At 39.9% G+C, this 16,477-nt stretch overlaps 2 protein-coding genes across 2 annotated transcripts; both read left to right on the forward strand.

Annotated features, from left to right (window-relative positions):
• Positions 1 to 2,644: 2,644 nt before the first annotated feature.
• vsig8b (V-set and immunoglobulin domain containing 8b) lies at positions 2,645 to 7,733 on the forward strand. Its single transcript, XM_079685942.1, has 8 exons — positions 2,645 to 2,798; positions 3,140 to 3,219; positions 4,807 to 4,976; positions 5,163 to 5,364; positions 6,175 to 6,327; positions 6,423 to 6,545; positions 6,903 to 7,041; positions 7,143 to 7,733. The coding sequence occupies exons 2-8, from the start codon at positions 3,147 to 3,149 to the stop codon at positions 7,393 to 7,395; spliced, it is 1,113 nt and encodes a 370-aa protein (XP_079542068.1). The 5' UTR covers positions 2,645 to 2,798; positions 3,140 to 3,146; the 3' UTR covers positions 7,396 to 7,733.
• Positions 7,734 to 13,397: 5,664 nt separating this feature from the next.
• Positions 13,398 to 14,464, forward strand: tas2r202 (taste receptor, type 2, member 202; the record flags this gene model as incomplete). Its single annotated transcript, XM_079687114.1, has 1 exon — positions 13,398 to 14,464. Exon 1 carries the CDS (start codon positions 13,490 to 13,492, stop codon positions 14,462 to 14,464), a length of 975 nt encoding a protein of 324 aa, XP_079543240.1. The 5' UTR covers positions 13,398 to 13,489.
• Positions 14,465 to 16,477: the final 2,013 nt, after the last annotated feature.

Below are 16,477 nucleotides of genomic sequence, written 5' to 3' on the forward strand. Positions count from 1 at the left end.
GTTGAGAGGAATCCTTGCCTCCATTATTTATTCTGCAGGATGCAACATAGAGAGCATGCAGGGCAGCAGGAGCTGAAATTGTGTTCTGCTCAGCGAGAGGGAATAATCACACCGGATTCACAATATAACAAGACAACACACATAACTGGATGTAGACTCTTCACTCATTACTGCATGGTGTAACTAACACCACCCAGGCAGCAGAGTATGTGTGTATGATGGTCAGGACATCTGTTTATAACGGCTGATAGTTGTAAAGAGACAAAAAATCAATTTCCCTGTCGGAGTGGACATTTAATTGCAGAGATTCAGAGGGTCATGAATATTGCTCTATTCCACTCACATTGCTCTTTGAAGGCTGAATGACTACCTCCCTCTGCCAAGAAGCACCATCTTTGTCCCAGTGGCCTACCACCTTAAAAAAGAGGAATATATGTCCCCGACCCGGCTGCCTGACATTGACACACCGTGACTCATGCTGCCATGCTATTTCAGTTAGGCTGCTGGCAAGCGTAGCCTGTTTTCTGTAGCCGCTCCCCTCCCTGCGTTGGTCATTTGTTTGCCTCCCCTGCGAGGCTGTTTACTTGTAATTTGGACATCTGTCAAGGTGGTTTGTTTTCTACCCTGCGGAGTGATCAGGCTACCTTTGCCAAATCTGGAAGGATAAATGGGGTTATAGCTAATCTTGGCGGGAAAGACAACGCTTGGCTACCTTTCTTCAAGTTTAGTTGGATGATTAAGACAGCTCGGGTTGACAAAAGGCTGCTGTGTCCAGAGGTCACTAATATATTCATGCAGCCTGTTGACACGATCTCTCCTGCAGCTTTGGTCTTATGTCCCAGTAATGTCTGTTTGGCCCCGCCTTGTCCTGTCACGCAGCATGTTCAGTGCTCCTGTGCCAGAACCTTCTCTTACAACAGAGGGGCAATTAACCACCTGCTGGTTAGAGCAGCTCTACCGCCTCACACACACCCTGACATTTGCAGGATCACAGCTTCATAGATGGGGAGTCAACGATGCAAACTGCATGAAGCTCAGGAACACAGTTTCACAAACACACACACACACACACACATACACAAACACACACACACACACACACACACACACACACACACACACACACACACACACACACACACACACACACACACACACACACACACACACACACAGCGTTGAACAAAGTGTTGGGGGGGATGGCGCTGCTTTTAATTTTGCTCTCTGATCAAAATGTGCTCTCTGATAATGTTCCATCTCGAGCACTGGTAATTTGTTCATCTCGTTAATGAACATTATTGGCAGGATCGCATTAACCCAGCACTTCCTAATGGCAAACGTCATGCTCCGTGCTCACATCACCTACTGTACACTCTTCACAAAATCAATATGGAGTAATTTCACCGCTCCATTCCACTTCATCTGAAACCTCCCTCCTTTCGTTTTTTGGGTCATCAGCCACAGTAGAATTGTGTGCATTAAAACAGATGATGTAAAACACCTTGAACATTGATCTGTAGATGTTTAACTCCAAATCAAACTCTCTATTTGGGTAAATCATTTATAGCTGATAAGAAATTGTGATACTGGCTGTAGGTTGTAATAGCTCGGAGAATTAGTGATTCCTCTGTTGGTCACCCGATAAAACTTTGATTAATGACTCAATACTAGAGCAGTTTGCAGCTCTGTCACCATCTTAACAGTGACGTATGAATCAAAACATTGTGTCTTGCGTTGTCTGAGTGTTCTTAGGTGTGGCAGGAGGGTGTGTCGGAGAAGGGTTGGAAATTCAGCATTTCTTTGGCCCATTCGAAACGTTAAAAAATGTCACCACTTTTCAACTCTAAGGAAGAATTTGTTGATATTTTTGATAAATCTATTTCAATACATTCAAACTACATTACAGCAGTGAAGAAAGTACCTAAGTACATTCACTCTGTACTGTACTTAAGTACATTTTTGAGGTACTTGCACTTCACTGGAGTATTTCTATTTTAAATTGTACTTCTAATCCACACAAATTTGGAAGAAAAATATTGTACTTTTTACTCACTAAATATATTTCTAGTTAATTTGCAAGTTTAAATAATTAATACAGATATTAAATTAATTTAATAATCACAGCTTTTTATTAAGATTAAGATACCTGGCACATTAATTCAAGTTATCTCCACTGAGTACTGTTAGCTTTACTTTAAGTATATGTTTAAATGCTAATACTTTTGTACTTCCACTTTAGTAATATTGTGAATGAGCCGACTTTACCTTTAGCACAGTATTTCTAGACTGTGGAATTATTACTTTTACTTGAGTAAAATATTTACTTCTTCCAGCAATGCACAAACACAGCATACAAAACAGCACATTATATTGACACACAGGAGGTAATTATATGTACTTCAATGGAATGAGAGATGTTTATCAGCAGAACAAGCAGCGCAGCAACATATTTGTTGAGCAACTCAGAAGTGGTAATCATTAATCTCTGTGACAGAAGCCTGGGGTTACAAAACAAATACTAACAGTATGTCCAACACAACGCTGGTTAATTTGGGTAAAAAATTAACACATTTCCAACCAACAAAAACACATTTCCTGGAACAAAACCTTGTTGGGTGGGGCTTTAAATGTTCCCAACTCGAGGAGTGACCAACAAATGCACTATGGACAGAGAGGGTGTGGTCTAGTAACTGCTCCTGAGTTTCACCTGAGAGCAAAATAAGCAAACTCACCAGTACAGAGACACTGCCTGGCTTTCAAGGACATACTTTTACTGTGGATTATTCCTTCTCCTTAAGGTATGTCAGAACTACTTTTCTCTATTTAACTTTCATGGTAGTGTTTACTTAAGTAAGAAACACCTGATCTGCCCTCTGCTTGTTTTCAATTAATATTTACATTCATTTTAGACCACTAGCTCTCCTAACAACCCGAAAAGGGAACAAAGTGAGAGCATTAATTCTTCTACTTCCCACTGTTAAAGATTAAAGATAAACAACTGTGTTAGAAGAGTGGCTGACAGCCATGCTCTAGAGATCCTCACACTTCCTTTCTATTAAATTAGAGACAAAATACAAAGGAAGTAAACAGTAACAGAAAATAATCTTTGAACACTTTCTTCACTTCATGTTGCTTTCAGGGTTACTATGGAAGCTGTTTTCTCAAGTGCAAGGCTAAAGCTGGCTGTGTTGTTTCTGCTATCAATCCGGCTGGAGACAGGTGAGTCTCGTTTTATATCCCAGGAATGTGTAGTAGATTTTAAGTGAGCAGGTAAGGGAAATACAACATGACCGACTGTCAGGAAATCTTTCACACTCTGATCATAAAAAAACAAGGACAGACAGAGCTGGTGTTTTTTCTCTCTCTGTGACCCACTAATTTACAGGTCAGCTGAGATGCTTTGAGCTGATTATCCCACAGTATGGGGGAATTGCATTGCATACATCATTGAGGCGTGTACATGTACATGACCAGCTCTTTTTTTTTTCAAATGTGCTCCTGTTGCCAAGGTTTAAACTGGTGTGTGCATTTGTAAAGTAAGACACTGAGAGACTTTATTGTTCCCTGTGGATAAATTACTCTTGGGCTTCAATCCAGGCTGTCTAATTTGATACAAGGACAACATAAAAAAAAAAAGTCAAATCAAATGCTAGCGGCAGAGTGAAAGTGTTATCAAACACATGCACAACTCTTGGTAAGTCCACAGGGGGACAGGATTTGATTATTTGCAGCACTTTGTGTCAAACAGAGCAAATATGGGGGGGGGGGGGGGGGGGGGAGAACAACTATTTTTAACAATCAATAAATCTGCACACAAATATCATGGTAGACTTTAGGAAATACAATAAGAATATGACCAATTATTGTTTAAAGATTTGTTCAGTATGTCGGAGGTAAAAGTAGAAGATCTTTGCAGTTTCAAAAATGGCTTTATTGTGACTGCACTCACTGGATAATTGGATAGGATGCCTTTACACATGATAAACACATATAGATAACAGCAAAGGAATTTTTGTAGAGAATCCATTAACTGACCAATTTTCAGCATTTCTTTTATCAGATGCTTTTACAAATGTAGTTTGTTTTGTTCCAGTTGCATTGAAGTGCTTTCAGACAGTAAGCTGACTTTAATGGTGTCAATGAAGAGGCTGATTTGATTTATCGACGCAGTTTATTAAGACATTTAGTGAAGGTTGATTGCTAAGATGGGGAAATGGTGAAAGGAAGGTTTCTCCAAATGTATGAAAAGTGGAATGACAACATTAAAGATGAATTGTATGGATCTGTTGAAAGACGTCGACGCATATTACAATTAACACTGGTTTCTTTCTATAAATGTCAAGCTATCAACAACAAATACAATCCATGGCCATAAACAGTGAGTCAGCAGGGCGTGTGTCAACCAAAGTAGCTTTTAACCGCCACCTTTCAAGTACAATTTTCAAGTCCGCTCCTTCTCAATTTTCATAATTGTTTACCCATATTTTTGACAACTAATGCACATCAAGGGTCTAAAATTAATCCGTAACTCATTTTTATTTACAAACTAACAATTTGACTTCTATTCCAGCTCCGAATACTCAGCAGTTTTACTTAGAAGGCCAATTAGTCTCAGATCAGCACCCACTCACAGACTGTTTATGTGCTGAAACTGGGGAAATATGAATGCATTTGAGATAGAACTGGGTTTTGTTTGTCTTGTTTTGTGTTTTTCTTCAGCCTTGGTATATTTTTTGGGAAAATTGGAGCAAGGAAGAAGCATATTTTTAAGATTACGAAAATCTGACAATTTTTCTGACCCATTAGATGTGACTGAGGCGATGCAGGTGACGACCTCGGGGCCGCAAACAATCCAAAAGGCTTTGGGGGAGACGGTCACCCTAGGATGCACCTACACCCTCGGCCCCGAAGACACGGGAGAGCTGGACATCGAGTGGTCCAATGTTAGCCCGGACATGACACAGAAAGACCAACTGGTATGTGTGAGTCAGACGACAGAGAGGTGTTGAAGAAAAACCTGTCTGAGAAGTTGTCTAAATTAAAGGAGCGTTCATTAGACATGCAAGAGTGTGGGTTATTATGGTTTTCTACGTTTGGGCTCTGTTGGTGGGAAAACCTGCTTTGAAGACGTGTCATCACTCAACCCAATCTTTGTATCTCAGCTTTTATCATATACAGGGGGCCAGACGATGCGCTACGGAGACCCCAGCGTGAACAAAAGGCTCAAGTTCATAGTGGACCCCAAGCAGGGCGACGCTTCCGTCTCTCTCTCTAATGTGGTTCTCAAAGACACAGCAACCTACCAGTGTAAAGTCAAGAAGGCACCGGGTGTTGACATGAGAAAAGTGACACTGAATGTGATGGGTGAGGAGAACTTCTTTCTTACCGGTTTTACTTGTTCATGTCACAACTCTCTCTTTCTTGTTTTAAATGTTACGCACACACAAGGAATGTGGAAGGAAACAGTTCAGTTTCTCTTCCTGTCTGCAGTGATCACGCCCTTCCTCTGTTGTTATCCTCCTTCACACCTTTACCCCTACCACAATACACTAAAGCCCATGTGTCAAACTCAAGGCCCGGGGGCCAAATCAGGCCCTTGGTGGATTTAATTTCGGCCCGCAGGATAATTTATAATTACTATTATATCTGGCGCTCCGGTATATTGCACGCACACCTTCACTCAACCCTGAGGATTTCCTCAGCTCAGAGCCTGAGCCCAAACATTGATGAACTTGAATCCAAGATGAGATGCCGAGTATCTGGCTTGAACTAGCATCACAGAGCAGAACACTGAGTTTCCATGGATGTTTACTTCTGCACTTTCTTTCTTAAGACAACAGGGCATGTTTGTTTTTTTCTTTGAGGGAAATAGTTTTTTTGAAGCTGTTGTTGGCCTGTGGAGAAATGTAATCATAAGAAATGACTCCGGAAAAGCTGCAGATAGAGCCATAAGAAATTAATGCAACTAATTATTTAATGTTGTTTTTATAGGCAATAATTTAACCTTTGTTAGTTCCAGGTTTAATATGTGCAATACGTTCATTTCAATAAGTTTTGCAATAAACATTGAACCAGTCCGGCACTCGACTAGTACCGATTTTTTAATTTAGGCCCACTGTGTATTTGAGTTTGACACCCCTGCACTAAATCATGCTGTTTATGTTTATTCACTAGTTCCCCCAACATCCCCAAAGTGTTGGGTTGAAGGCCCGGAGGAGAAAGGTGGTCCCGTCTCCCTCCACTGCGAATCTCTTCAGGGATCCATTCCTATCTCTTACACGTGGAGGAGAGAGAGTGGAGGTGCGATTCCAGCCGACGCCATCCAAAGTGAGCTTGAAAGACAAAAAGGCTTTTCTATTATACTTTCATGATGTTTATCTTATATAATATGTCTGTACTAAATGCTGTCGCCTGTCATTTAGACCTAGAGACTGGAGAGCTTTTGATAAAGAACCATACGGACAGCAACATTGGAATTTACGCGTGTGAGGTGAAAAATGCCGTGGGCAAAGGACAGTGTAAATATGCACTGCATGCATACAACCGTAAGTCATCATCTATTTTTACTCTCAAGTACTTGGCACTCTTTAATTCAAGATTTTATGTTTTATACAGTACATGCTTTAGAGTATTTGCTGCAGTCTTTTGGCAAGTCTATTGAGGAACCACAAAAAGGAGAGCTGCACTTGTTTGATCTTAAACATGTGTCTAGGCCTGCAAACATGTGATTCAATAAGCCATTCAGGTTTGCAGTTTTTCTTGCAAGCTTATCCAGACAGACTGGGCTTTTGGGGAGGGGGCCTTAAAGAGACAGTTGTTTGCATTGTGTTTCAGACTGAGGGTGTATACAGGTATATTCAGACTGACAGAGGAAAAATCTTACACCATTTCTATTCTTCCAGCTACCAATAAGGTGGGTATCATAGTCGGGGCGGTGATAGGTGCCCTCCTGCTGCTGCTCCTCCTCCTACTCCTCATCTGGCTCCTGGTCTGCTGCTGCAATAAGCGTCGCTATGAGAAAGAGGTTGAAAATGAAATAAGGTATTGCACCAGAGCCGGAAACAATTTCAATCATGCATGAAATAGTCTCAAAATGATAAAAAAAATCATCTCACGGAGACCTGTGTGACTTGCTTCCTCAGGGAGGACGCCCCGGCCCCAGAGAGCAGACCCACCAGCAGAAACTCCAGCAGACACTCCAGTTTACGCTCAGTGATGGCGTACCGCACCCACCCAGGGGTGCAGTACAGCGATGTGAGGAAACAGCTGCCCAGTGTCAGTGAATCGGCCCACGGTGGCGTCTACACAGGGGAGAGTAACGGCAGATCACAGCCAAATACTGCGGGTGGGCGAGCCTCCCTCAATTATGACAATCGATTCGGATACGCTGTGTAACTCCCATCCACATGCATGATAGACTTTTTTATTTTAATATGAAACAACGCCTGCTGAAGCGAGGACTTTTTATTTTTATGAAGACTTTCTATTTTAAGTATAACAATGTTTGTAAAGAAGTCTATATGACAAACTGTGCAATATATATTGAGAATAATGGGAGTATTGGTATACTGTATGACTACGGGGGACTTTCTTACCTCAGCACTTGGACAAATATAAATGTACAGCTTCATGATTCGCTGTAGCAAATCACTGCTACTGAATAGGTTCTCATTGTTACACAGCTTTTCTAAAACTGTATGTAAAATGTATATATTAAAATACTTGTATTTTTATGGGTGCCTTTTTCTATGATGCACATGGAACCCAATCAATTAATCTATTTTTTTGTATAAATGTGTACAATTAAACATTTTATTAAACTAAGATGTCAATTAAGAGAGTACCAACCTCTTCCCTTTTACACACATTTAAAAATATCTCATATATTTGAATTAGTCATATCATATGCTTTCATAATTCAATAAAAACATTTCGTTTTGAACATGCAAATATATAAAAATAATATATAATCCAAAGGGTCACTCGTGCAAATAGAACTTAATAAGAGGAGTTTGTGTTGGGGAATGTGTTCAAATGAAGATGTCACAAAACTAGGTGTTATAATATTTGACCTTGGTGCATGAACATGGTCAGACAAACATCAATGTATGTATGTCAAGTTATCTGTTTTCGTTGTCAGCAGAGTGGAAGATTTTTTCAGGGCTCGGTTACTTCAGGGTGACCAAATCTGCTCGATTTTAAACCAGAAAACCCATCCAAACATGTTATTTTATTCTCGCTTGCTGTCATAGATTAATAATGAAAGATGTTTGCTTTATTGGTCATTTTAAATATAGATTTGTAGGTTACTGACCATGATCTGTAATCATTACAATCATATTTTCATCATGAAGACTTACCTGTACTTATATATGATGAAACCTAATCAAATTTAAATAATAAAATGAAAATAAGTTAAAGTTTGTGAAGAAAAAGACCCACACCAAATATAGTTTGTGAGAGCAAAAAGGATAAACTCAACTTAAAGATGTTAACTTAAAAAGCAAACGTATGAAACTGACTGGATCCGGATTATTGTTTAAAAATGTCTTTCTAGTATATGGGGAAAACCTCACCAAACATAGACCAACATCACTATTTCAGCATCATGGAGGAGTATACATATTTTGAAGCACAATGAAGAACAAATTGAAGCCAGTAACAATGCAGGAGCGCACATATTAAGAGATGATGAACATTATGCACCTATCTCGTATAATTGCATGATCAGCATTCAACCAATGATATGAATACTGATCATGGTCTTAACCCTCCTGTTGTCTTCGGTTCAAATCTGACCGATTTACTACTTTCATCAATCATAACTTTTTTTATTTTACATGGGATTGCATTAAGGCTTTACGATACCCTTCACAGTAGACATTTGAACATATAAAACTGCTGATCACCACTTTCATTTGATGATTTAGTCAACTTTGTAACACCATGTTGTTCCCGGTCAAAAATGACCGCCATAAAGAAAAGGAATTAGTAACCATCCGGATCAGATAAAATACACACACACACACACACACACACACACACACACACACACACACACACACACACACACACACACACACACGTGTGTGTGTGTGTGTGTGTGTGTGTGTGTGTGTGTGTGTCCCCTTACGTACCCAATAACCCCACATGGATCACACCTGGCACACACAATACATGTTCAGTGTTGTATATGTACTGCAGTTTTTCATGTATACCAGTAGTCTGATACAATACGTACAGTTTGAAAGGGTGTTAAAGGAAATTTGGTGATGATTAATGTTTTTTGTGTGAATGTAATAGCAGTTAAAACAGGACCAGCCAAATTTGACCGCGAACACCAAAGTAAGGGGGGGGGGGGGGGGAACGAAGACAATAGGAGTGTTAACTGTCTGCTCATTTCGTTTTCATTTCAAAATAAGAGCCTATGTTACCAAGGCCAGGAGAACTTCCTTTATTAATTTAATTAAATCCTCAAAACTGCTTATAAAAATATACAAGTTTAGCCTGATGTCGGATTTTTAACTCAGAGTTAGTTAAGCACCATCTAAAGAACAAGGTCCAGTAATGTAATGGATAAATACAAATACGATGTTTTAGCTGCACATGAAACATAATATCGGGAAACTGACGGTGAAGTAAATCTTTCCCTCTGATCCTCTTATGGATATTTGCCTCCTGGATTTTCTTTCATTTGCAGAACAAAGTACTGCAAAATGGTCTCGTTTGAGTTGTGTGCTTCTCCCATTTTTGCTCAGTAGCCGGTAAACTAGTTATTAGTCGAGTATTTGAGGCAGTAACCTGCAGCTGCCACTCTCAGAATCCAGAGTCAGCAGCGTGCCTGCAGACCCAGCGCTCATCTTCACTGGCCTAGTCCCATCTTCAAAAGATGTACGTTGAATTAATAAGAGCTGCAAGAAGTGGTGAAGGTTGGTGAGCCCTTGGTAATAACTTCTGCCAAGGGCCCCTAAGAAGTCCCATCCCCCTCTGCAGCAATCTGTAAAGACTGGTAATTTGTTGAGAAGAAATGAAAAAGCATAAAATTATACTTTTAGACACGCTTTCCTCTCTTTTAGATAAGCTTTTCTTCAAAAGTCAACCAGCAGCACACACAGCCCAAAAATAAACACACATAAACAAACACACTGACAAAACATGTTTGCTATGTCTCTGCATTGTTTGACTATTTGTACTTTTTGTCTTCTCATAAAGACAAATTGCCAGCTGTCTACGTTTGTTTGTTTATGTCCATGTCAGTGCGTTTCTGTTTGCTCAATTCAAAAAAAAGTCAGAAAGTGTTTATCCAAAGGAAGGACCACTTCTCTGTCTACGCTTTTCTGTCTGTCGATCCTTTGATCCCTGCATGAACCGCAGAAATAGATACACTAATGAATTACAAATACTTGTCTGGCAACCCCCACTTAGAAACCACAATATCTTTTATTTTATTAATAAGTTTCTTAGAGGGCAGAACTTCTCACTGTGTGGGCATAATCATTATTTTCCTTTAAAGCAAAGCTCCCACTGTGAACTTTCTTTCACATCTAAACTCAAAGAGCTGCTTGCATGCGACTGAGCTTTTTCATGCTATTGTGCATAAAGGCGGAATTTGTCCTTGAAATATATCTTTGTATTGTTTGGTATGAAATCGACAACTCATTATGAAACCAATTTTTCCAAGTTACGGTGCTATTCATGAAGAAAGACATAAAGACCTTGGTAAGCCATGTAACAGTTAATTACTAACATCCTTTCGTCCAATTTGGAGTCACATTTTCCAAAGATTAGCACGCCTGTCTGTTGTGGTCCATACCATTAACAATCAGGTAAAATTCCTGTATTTTTTTTTTAAAGGAATAATCAGTGAGTCAACATGTTCTTTACAAATCAGCTTACTCAGTGCCAAAATGACGGATATTAAGGTCTTATATAAATGCTTGCAAGCGGGCATGCTGGTATTAATACTTATGTTCAGAACATTGCACAGTATAAAACCTCGTCGTCTTGAACATCGGCAGTCATACTGAAAAGCTGATAAGAATTGTTTGGCTGATGTTGGTGTAACATAGAGTGCCAGGCGTGGATATGGGATGGCAAACGCTTATATCCAATAAACACACAGAGAGGCAACACACAGTCAGATGTAAAGCACATGTACTCTTTCTAACCCTATGGATTAGAACAGCAATGTGCATTTTTTACAGTTTTTATTTTTTCCTTCGGCGCCCTATCTATGTGTCTGTGTATTTGATTTTTCTAGATTTGGAGCCAAAGGCTATGCATGTTTGATGTTTTGTTGCTCACTGCTAGCTTTGACTGCAGCATATCTGTCACTCTTATTTATTATTTTTTTTGTCAATTGTAAATAAGTAAAGATGATTAAATCACGTTATACTGTAGGCAGAAATTCACACATCAATTTCAGGAACAGATTTATTGCCACGTAGGTTTACACATACGAGGAATTTGGTGTGAATTTATGAAGAGTGGAAAGCTGTGCAGATGTTAAGAGGACAGAGGTAACCAAATGTTGCTTTTATATTGTTTGTTGCATCCATGTAGAATGAAACGTGAAAATAAGTTTTGTAACACCATCAACTGATAATTATTTGAAGGGGTTACTATGGTTGATTCAATTGTCCTTTTATTGAAAGAAAAAATGTGCTTGTGTTTTAAAAGATGTATATTATACTTGGTTTGTGTAGAGTTAGTGTAGTGTATGTAGAGACATTTCTTTTTTACAATTTGAAATGAATGGTTGGTTATTTAATAATCAAATTATGGTTTTGAGCTAAACATAAACCACACGGCTAATTTTGTAGTGCATGTGCGTTGCTGTGTTTTGAAAGGGAAAAAAAGTAATTGGAATCCTGTTTGCTTTATTTAATAGGTATGCGTGTAAAACAAGCAAACCAAAAACATCTGAAATCTAAACTAAAACATAATTGAAGTCACTTCTTAGTTCTTCTTGTTCAAGTTAATGTCCTCCGAGGCACGCACTCCAGTGATAAGGTGATGCATTAGCAAGGCTCCTGAAGGTGATTCAAAGGGGATTTGCTTTTCTTATCAGGTAAATAGGGGTGTGTGTGTGTGTGTGTGTGTGTGTGTGTGTGTGTGTATGTGTGTGTGTGTGTGTGTGTGTGTGTGTGTGTGTTTGTTTGTGTGTGTGTGTGTGTGTGTGTGTGTGTGTGTGTGTGTGTGTGTGTGTGTGTGTGTGTGTGTGTGTGTGTGTGTGTGTGTGTGTGTGTGTGTGTGTGGTTTTGCGTTTGTAAATATGTGGCCAAGCTGCACGAATAGCCATTTGCATGCACCTGGTGGTCTGCGGATTGGCTCTCTCATGCTGCACTGATGGACATACAGTAAAGTCATGGGATAATAATAATGAGCACGTCCCCTGCTGCCCCATGTCAATGCAAATACACCGCCACCACTACCTGTGGTCATAACTGATGCAAATACCCAATGCCTATATATAAATCCCAGTCAAGGAACGCAAACAAATTCAAGGATTTCACCTTGCTTCCCGCAGTCATCTTCAGGCCAGGATTAATGCTTGGATTAACCGCACAAAGGATCCTTCAGCAACGAAAGGTAATAAGTCAACATATTGTGACAACTAGCAGGCACAGAGCGTGTAAGCAGAAACAAGAGCTGCGGTCAAATATACTTTTTTCTTACTTATGAAGAGACAGAGTGAAATGACCCAAAAGTATTCAGTGTAAGTCATGACAAGAGTGGTAAGACTCTTTAAATGCAGGGAAATGCTGCTTCGATGATCACTTTTTTTCTTCCTATTTGGCAAAAGCTGGACCATTTTTGCCAAGTAGAGAGGAAATAATTTCAACCCACAGTTCCTTGGTGCTGCGATTTTTATAACAACATTAGGCAGTCAATAACATACATTTATATATAGATAAATGGCACACATCCATCTTTGTCCACTATCACGTAAGTGCAGTCATGTTCTTTTAGCACTGCGGTTATCTTTTCCTAAGTCCAAAATGGTTAGAATAAGACATGGGACGTCTTCCTTTGACGATCTGACGACAGCCCTAAAGCAGGATTCAGAGGGATGACAAGCCTCAGCCTTCCCATGGAGGATTTGTTTTGAGTTAAAAATGTATGTTTCTTACCCTAATTGTTCTAACCTTCTCATCTCAGCTGCACTTGACGTTGTTTTGCACATTAGATTCACATACGTATATTCTTCACCATAGTAGAATATTTTTCGTAATTGAGTCTATTTGGATCGTCTTTCATAAGCTAAATATGTGAATCTTTTCCCTAGGCTGCAACGACAAACCGTGACTGATTCCCTTCTTTGAAAGCAGAAACGAAGAAGCCTCTGGTTTAGAGTATAATTTTTTGCCTTCTTGATTTCTCTTCTAACAAGCCAAAAAGAAAAAAAAAACACTTGAGAAGCCTACACTGACTAGTGAGGCCCCATTAAGATTTCCTGTGCAGATATATTTGGGGTAACATTGTCACTATGTATATGAATAAAGTCGCCATCTGGGTAATGACGGGTCTTTTGGCTACCACGACCGTCTTCTTTAATGTCTACATCTTCCTGATGAGTATATGGAACTACAGGCAGAAAAAGAAGTGGAGTCCCTCTGAAACCATCATCCTAGCTCTGTCCGTGGCTGACGTGGCCCACCAGCTGATCTGCTACTTCTGGATGACCATGGATGAGGTGGACAGTAAGTGCCTCATTGACCAGAGGCCTTACACCGTAATGCTGCTGTTGATCTACAGCCTCAAGTTCACCATCATGTGGGACACCAGCTTCCTCACTTTTTACTACAGCACCAAGCTGGTGAGCACGCCCAACCACTGCTACACACAGATCCAGGACGCCATCCTCAAACATGTGACCTTGGCTGTTTGTCTCATCCCTCTGTTAGGGCTGGGCACCTGCATGCCGATGCTCGTGGTGTTTAAATCTGAAAACATCACCTCTGCTAACAAAGACTGCGGGATTTTGACGCCCACCAACAACATTGGCAACGTCTACGAAGCCATGTATCTGATTCTCTCTGATGTGCTGCCCGGGGTGCTGATGGTGAAATGCTGCTTCTCCATCTCCTTCCACCTGGCCGTCCATCTCCGCCAGATGAAAGCCAGCACCAACGGAGCCCACAGGCCAAAGCTGGGCTCTCAGATGAGGGTGATCCAGATGGCTTTATCTCTAGTGGCTGTCTTCATCCTCTTCCTTGTCATCGACCTGTATGTTAACTACCAAATATCGGTGAACCACGAGCCCATCGTCGGGCTCACGTTCTTTTTCACGTCCATCTACACGACTGTCACTGCAATGGTGCTGATCTACGGGAAGAAGACTTTCTGGAAAGCTCTGATACATGAATTCAACGTGTGCCTGGATGAATATCCGTGCTTGTATTGTCTGAAGGTGCCTGAACAAAAAGCTAAACCCAGCACTCCTGAAAAAGTTAAAACCTGAGACACACATTTGCTTCTCACAGGAAGTGTTTGTGCTGAATAAATGTGTCATTGTGTGAACTCATTAAAAAATAATTAAAAAGTCACTTATTTTATCCTTTGTGTGTCTAGCAGTTTCAGTAATGACCAGTGCTCTGCTTTTCAATATTAATTACATTTAAAGGTAACTGTGTTAAGTCAGGTAATGGTCAAATGACACACAGATCACAGAGGCAAGGTTATCAGCTTTCAATCCAAATCACATAAGTCTGCACCTATGAATATTAATATTTCCGGAGAACAAATAATAGTCCGTAAAATAGATCCCCAAGGATGGATGCCTGGACAACTCAGTGCCCATCTAAAAATGTTAAAAAATACATGTGGCAGTGCTACAGAGTACAGAGTATATTAATAAAACAGGAAAGTAGGCACAGTCTAAATTCTCTATTATTCTTTTCATCACAGACCTTTTTAAAAGTTTTCACCTCAGCGAGCTTGCAGGTAGTTCAGACAAAAGGAGCATTTATGTAGAAAAGTACTTGCCAGCGTCTTTTGTGAATCTGTTCATTGGTCAGAAATGCTCAGGCGTGTGCTCGACAGATCCCAGGTGTGATTGTGTGTAACTGTGTGTGTGAAGCAGGGCGGTCCTTAAAAGTGCAATCATTCCCAGCACATCTACCCTGGGTAAATATGGGTTTAAAAAAACATCAGCAGACCTCTTTGCATTGCTCCATTAGCTCACACCCCCTGGCATCCCCCAGTGAGGTTCAAAGCAGAGATACAATAGTGCAGCTAATCCCACTCCGTGCATAAGATCAGGATCCCTCCCGCAGCTAAATGGACAAAGTAAGAAAGGGCATATCTTCCTTTGATGCGAAGAGAGTTAAGTTGTAATAAGGACTCGGCTTCCTTCCCATGTCTCCCTCACTCTGTTGGAGGGAGTTGGGTTTGGCATGATCAGGGCAAAAACCGCTCAATATGATACAATACTGGCCAATATGGATGCAATACTCCTGAATGTTATATAATTTATTCTCTATCTTCTTTTATTTATTGGGAAGTAACAGTAATAAAAGTCCCATATCAATATTGAAAATAATGTCTATTACAAATTAAAGCATTACAAATGTATTTAAAATGTAAAAGTAAAGGAAATCATTTTGTAGATTTACCCCCAAATTGCCAACATATAAACGCACAATATATGACATGATTATTAGCTTGTTGCATTCGAGTAGAAGCGTCATTACTGTTGTAGCGGAGGGCCAGGTCATCACGTTAACTTTACAGGTAGGACGTTTACTGCATTGGTTCTTAACTTAGGGGTCGGCCCCCTTTATAGGGTCTCAAGATACATCTCAATTTGACCTCTCAGGGCCTCAAACCTTCTTTTTGTAACCAGCTATTTATTGGTTCAGCCCTCCCTTTTACATTCTTTATGGATGAGACACCACACAGATGAAAAATCAGCCAGCTGAATTATTGTGGTCATACTGTATCACACAATATTTCCACACCTACTCACCAAGGCAATTCACATTATGCATCAACAATGTACAACAATGTACAGTCACAAAGCAACATGGAATACAATTTGCTAAAATTGTTATTTCATACATCTGAGCCATGTAGAGCAGAAATATGTCTGCAACTGCATGCTGCTTCAACATGGCTTTATTATTGATGATCAATGGCTTGATATTTTTCTATATTTTGTGTATTATATATTTTTTTGTTTGTTCATTGAGGTTCTGGCACCTTCCAGTTCTGAATATACAGAAACAAATGTTTTCATATACAGTACTGTTTTAACTACCTTTATAGACAGAAAAACAGCAGGAATAGCCACTTCACAAACATGATACCAAAAAGCTTTTCCAAAGGGAGTATTCTTAGTACATCATACCATTCACCAAGTGCAGGGTTGTCTTTAGAAATACAGGATTTGAGAGGTCTTTCTTGTAAATGTATAAGTGTTTCAACCAATGTTGCGTTGGTTGTTCCTTGCACTGGCCACTTTAGCTGCCAAAAT

This window comes from Notothenia rossii (genome assembly GCF_949606895.1).
Source record: "Notothenia rossii genome assembly, chromosome: 6".
Taxonomy (NCBI): domain Eukaryota; kingdom Metazoa; phylum Chordata; class Actinopteri; order Perciformes; family Nototheniidae; genus Notothenia; species Notothenia rossii.